This window comes from Rhinolophus ferrumequinum, chromosome 19, assembly GCF_004115265.2.
Source record: "Rhinolophus ferrumequinum isolate MPI-CBG mRhiFer1 chromosome 19, mRhiFer1_v1.p, whole genome shotgun sequence".
NCBI lineage: Eukaryota > Metazoa > Chordata > Mammalia > Chiroptera > Rhinolophidae > Rhinolophus > Rhinolophus ferrumequinum.
In genome coordinates, this window is record NC_046302.1 from 11,730,871 (window position 1) to 11,736,870 (window position 6,000).

The 6,000-nt window shown below is 40.9% G+C and overlaps 1 protein-coding gene across 1 annotated transcript in view; it reads left to right on the forward strand.

Moving 5' to 3' along the window:
• Positions 1–2,919, forward strand: part of L3MBTL4 (L3MBTL histone methyl-lysine binding protein 4) — a 329,281-nt gene extending 326,362 nt beyond the window's left edge. Inside the window, exon 18 of the mRNA XM_033087485.1 lies at positions 1,530–2,919. Within this exon, the coding sequence (XP_032943376.1) occupies positions 1,530–1,697 (168 nt within the window). The 3' untranslated portion in view covers positions 1,698–2,919. The remainder of the gene's footprint in view (positions 1–1,529) is intronic.
• Positions 2,920–6,000: the final 3,081 nt, after the last annotated feature.

Sequence of the window (6,000 nt, forward strand, 5' to 3'; positions counted from 1 at the left end):
TTTCTTCACCAACCTTATGCGGTTGTTGGGAAGAGCAAAACACACAGGAAAATTAGAGTGTAGCTCCATGAACACTAACACTAACTGTTATCATCGTCACCATCACCACCATCATTATCTTATTTTTAGGACAAGTAGTTCTTTGGCCAGTGGTTTTTGCCTGAAAATGCTGGAGCTGAACCCAGGTTAGGGTATGGAAATAGGGAGTTTCTCTCCTCTGCTGTGGGAAATAAGCTTTTTACCCCATGGGAAAGGCAGTCCATTGTCCAAATAGGCAATTCTTCATCAGGCAATATAGCATAAATACACAGAAAGCTCTAAAACTTTTTAAAAAATGTATCCCCCCACCCAGGGTCCCTGGGTGATCCCTCTTTCCTCAGTGAAACATTAATACCAAAGTTTTGTATCATTAATTAAACGGTTTGAACCGTGGAGCTAGGTTCATGGAAGGGTGCTCCTATAGGAAACGCTTTCATCTGTCCTTTTGCCTCTGGAACCAGGACTCTTTCTGAGCCGTCTGTGTAAATAGGTGAGGTGGGAATAGTACACCCACAGTCTCCAGGGTCAATCTCTGAGACCACATGGCGTCTCTAGAAGCTATGGAATAACAGCCTGCGCCGTGGTCACTCACCACCGCATGAACCTCAGGGAAGCTATTACACCTCAGACAGCAATGTTTTAAAAGTTAATAAAGAAAATATTTATTTTATATGTATTCCTGCTTATAATGGCAGAAATATCATAGTCAAAAATTAAAATACAGGAAAATTAAAAGGAGAAAATAAAAACCAAACCACTCTTCCACCAGCCAAAGATAACTTCCCTTAACATTTGGTGCAAAGACTTCAAGCGGTTTAACAATGTATTTGTATACATATGGTCATGAACATTTAACACGCACATTTACTTTTACAGATTAAAACCAAGATCTTTCTATATCATTAGATTATGTTTTGTTGCTTAATGATGGATGAAAAATTTCCCGAATCATTAACTGTTTTATTGACAGACATGAATTTTGGTAACTGCCTGGTACGCCATCCTAGGTGAGACCATAATTTATTTATTTCTACTATTTTTGGAAGGCTGTGTTGTTTTCAACATTTCACTATTATAAATAACACTAGAGTGCACACACTCTTCTCTCAGGAAAATTCCTGGAGATATAATTCATGGATGAAAGTGGGTTATTTTTAAGGCTTTTGATACAAATTCAGGCCAAGATATTTAAAATGTAACAATAGAAATTTAGCCTGGGAGCAGTTGATGTATATTGAGTTCATATTTCACAGAACGAACACCTTTTTAATTTAACTTATTCAGAGTCCTAGGGGGAAATGGAGTTAAGCAATGGTTAGGACTAAGGCTTGTGAGGGATGTCATCATTCTGAGCTGTCACTGAGCGCTGCAGGGAGGCTGTCTCAGGGTCAGTGTCACACAGCTCAGCTCCCGGGAGTTACCAGAGGGTAAATAGTCTTTACCAGCTTTTATAGCTTTTATTTTTATTTGTGTTTATTTATTACCTGCAGCAGATTGATGGCAAAGCCTTCCTGCTTCTGACACAGACAGACATCGTCAAGGTGATGAAGATCAAACTGGGCCCAGCACTGAAGATTTATAATTCTATCCTCATGTTCAGGAATTCCCAGGACCTCACCGAAGAAGTTACTGTCTCAGGCCAACAAGTCAGGGGCTAAACACACCACCTGAACTGCTGCTGCACCGGGACCTTGTTCTTTCAGCAATAAAGTTGGCCCACATTAATTTGATTTTACTGTCCCCGTGGTCATATCCATATTTAATCTGAACCTTTTAAATGTTTGTGGTTTATATGTTTAGAGGATTCTGATGACTGGTCCTGTGCCAACGATGCAGTGGGCCAGGCACGTGTATGGTTTGTGAATATGTTTATCTTCAGTGGGGTCCTTTCAGCTCTGATATGTTGCCACAAACAGACCAAAGAAGCCTACACAAACACCTTTATTCTTCTCCTTCACCGTGAAAGAAGCCATTTCCCATTTTGAAAGCATAACACTCTCAAATGGCAAAATGTTAGAAAAACAGAATTCATAAATACATTGTTAATGTTTTCATCAGAACACCTGAGCTTGTCTCAGATTTGCCATCTGGGTGCAGTGAGTCTAAGAGACAGAGGCCCAGTGCTTTAAAAAGATACCACATGAGATTTTTGTGTACTTTACTCAGGAAAGTGTAAAACTTTAAAAAATAATAATAAGCACATATTTTCATGATTCATTACTTCTCCTTTTTACTCCATTAACCATTTTGGGTTGTTCTCCCAAGATCTCCCAAGTGTGCCCAGGGTTAGCAGAACAGTCAGCCTGGGCATTTAGCAGAAGCTGGTGAGACCTTCCTGAGAACCCTCCACCAGCAGTGCCCTACAGGCTGTCTGCAGGACTGCAGGGAGACCTCGTCTTGACACTGGCATTGGTTAGTGGGCTAGATGCCACCTGCACCAGAATCTTCCCGGCTTCCACTCTGAGGGGTCTCAGCAGAACTGATTTGTCCTGCGGTCTGCCTGAGTGTGTGTAATAAGGAGTTGTGGTGCATCTGGGCTTTGTGTACATCTTTACAGAGGCACACCATTAAAAGGGAAGATCTCTAACCTAGGGAACTTGGTATCTATGATTTGTTGAAACAATTCTGATCTGTTATCAAGCCTTGTCTTATATAAGTGACTGTATCTAATACTTAAGTTATGTGCAGTCAGTCCCACAGTTTTAAAGACAAGTACCTGTTTTCTGACATACACCTACAGTAAGAGCTACAAATGCCCCCATAGAAGTGGAGCTCCGTTGATGTTTTAGTGGGGCGAGGAAAGAAATAGATAAAAGAGACTCAGGCCTGACCATACGCATTTGCTTTATTAAGAATCTATGGTTCAAGAAAATTGATTCTGCTTGGAGAGTTTCTCAAACTTTAGGGCACTGAAAAAAAAAAAACCTTCTCTAAAATGTATGCATATATTACATTTCTTTAGATCCTTACCTAAATGGAATTTTAACACATTATTGTTGATATAAATTTTTGTTTCTGTGGAGCTTTGTTTGTTGTTTGTTTTTGTTTTGTAGACTGCCATGTACAATTAAAATTCTTGCTTCTGCTATGTTAAAATTTTAATATATTTTAAATTATAATAAACAGATAAAAGAAAACCCCCACATCACTGCCTGAATGAATGTGTTGTTATAACCTGTTCCCGCACCACAATCTGGAGGCTTTTTTTTTCCCACCTTGGAAGAGCAAAAGTAGTGCTGCATGCATTAGCCAGCAAAGAAGTCGCCATTTTTGAGTACTTGGGATATGTTTCCTTAGAGAAGTAAATTTAGCTGTTAATAACTTGAGAGAATGATGTGGAGTTTTTTGATTTAAAAAACAAACAAACAAAAAAAAAAAACTCAAAATTGCTCAATGTAGAGGCTCCATGGATAACATGAGATTTGGGTTCACATATTTAATACATGTCATTTCAACAGAAAGGTCTAGTACAGAACAGATAATATGAAGCCAAATTAAAGTTGAACTATTGTGCTCCTAGAAGATAGTATGATCAGATAGAACGAACCTGATCCACGTATCTAGCTGCCTGCCGGACATCCCCACTTTGTCACCCAATGCCTCAACCTTGACATAGTCAAAGGCAACTTGGATGGCTCCACCCTAGTATTCCTCACTTGAATGAAAAACACCATCTTCATAGCAGTTATCCAAGCCAGGAAACTAAAATCGTCTATATCTTTGTCAATTTCTGGGCTGTAATTCTTACTCTACCAACATGACATCACTGAACATGGAGACGGCAAGTCAGCTTTTCAAGCTGGTTCCTCCTGGCCCCAGCACCCTGAAGGCATTCACACCTCACCCCCGCCTGCCTTTACTGCCACATCCTGTGCTGGCCCTGTACTGAACTTCTTCCTTTTCTCCACACTCACCTTTCTCTTGGGCCGCTCACCTTTGCATACGCTGACCCCTCTGACTGAGGTGATCTCGCCCACGCCCCCTGCCCCTTCTGATACCTGAGCTGTTCGGTTCTGACTTGCTTAGGGGCCCTTCAGCAGCGGTGCCTCCCTCTTCCTGCTCCTCACACTTCATTGTTATTACTTCCTTCTCTCTCCCCACTAGTCTAGAGGGTTTGTGAGGACAGAGACCACGGCCACCTTGCTCATCGCTTACTCTAGCATTTGGCATACTATCTGGTACTTAATTGGCACACAATAAGTTCTTTGCTGCAGCAATGAATGAAGCAAACCAATTTCCTAAATAAGTGTAACTTCTCTGTAAAAGGAGGAAATAAGTCCTACCTCAAGGGGTTTTTTAAATTTGATTTGACGGATGTGTGCTTGTATGGGAATGTAAGCAACATAACACACATATAAGATGCCTGAAACCTAATAGTAGCCATTAAGTAGGAGTCAGGAAAATACCAGCAACAGCACTCCAGCACTCCACTTCTTGAGCATTCTTCCAGGAATCTCCCACATACAAACCCCTTAAGTTTGCATAGAGCCTGATCCCAAGGGCCCCCTCTTCTTAGTGCAGCTACGTGTTAGGGGTCCCAGGAACGAGTGAGGCAGACCCTGAGGGCCTTGATTGCCCTGACTTGGCTCTCCCACAACCAGCTTCCACTCTGAGCAGTCCCTTCCCCTCTTCTAGAAAGGCTGGAAACATTGTGAGTTAAAATCTTTCAGTTGAAATATTTCGCTCTACCAGGAGGACCCCTACCACCTTCAAGAGTCAGGCAGCATCCAGTAATGGCCCAGCTGGTGTGAAGGCCTCAACTGAGCCGGGGTACTGGCCTTAGCCTCGTACTCTTCTCCTCTTTTCCAGATTCCCACCTGGACTCTGAGTGAGGACAAAGCAAAAAGTTGCCAACAGGGCTTCAAGATATACAAACTTCTAGATTATTAGAAAGAGTTCCCCCAAAGGACCACTTGTAGAACACATTATAAGTACACATATGATGCTGGAAATTAGATCATTAACAAGAATCCTAAGGACTTCTGAGACCATAATCTTTGAATGCCTATAATTTCAGATAATTTTTGGAAAAATAAATTTCTCTCAACAACCCACAGACATTCCAAGAAAAATCTACCTTCAGTCAGCTCTGAACATGTTTTTTTTTCCCTCTGTGGTTTGGTCCTGACCTTGTATCACCCACATCCTAAACAGATTCCAAGAGTGATGGCGCCAGAGACCGGCTCCTTATAAACCCGGGGCTCCACGTTGCTACATCTTTCCTTTGCTGAGCGGACTCTCAAACATCCCTCGGATTTTGCAGTCAAGTCACCTTTGACTATGGAATCTCCATCTGTTTAGTGAAGGTTGGAGGCAGGGAAGTGTAGGGGAAAGTTCTTGGGCTTTGGAGTGAGACCCGGGCTTGGATCCTGATTCCTGTGCCTGATAAGGTGCTTGATCCAGAAGCTAATCACCCAGCAAAAGACCAACTTGCCACATTTACTCATTTCTTTTGCAGCATTGAATTCTGATTGCATTACGTTTTGCTTCATATCATTTTAAAGAATATTCAGTTTATCTCTGCAACTCCCAGGGCTGAAAAACATATTCTTGAATGTGAAATGTTCCTAAGACTATATTCTTAATATTCAAACACATATTCTTCATGAATGATTTTTCTTCTAAATTCTTCTTAAAAATTTATTCTCCTTATAAATATATGTATGAGGAATCTATTTGTTAATCGATCCTTGAATATTCAGAATCCTTATAAATATATTCTTTCTATGAATAAATATATTAATGAATACTATATTGACAAGAAATAGTTCTTCAAAAATATATGATTGCTATACTCTCTCCGCCTTTCGGTTTCTAGCTACAGCAGGGAGCTGGGACAACCAAACTAAAAATGCTGCTGTGAAGACAAAAGGAAAACTGGTCAGATAAACTCAATTAAATCAGTAAATTTGCTGACTAAGCCACTGGGTGAATTGGTGATCACAACTTGATTTCTCAGCG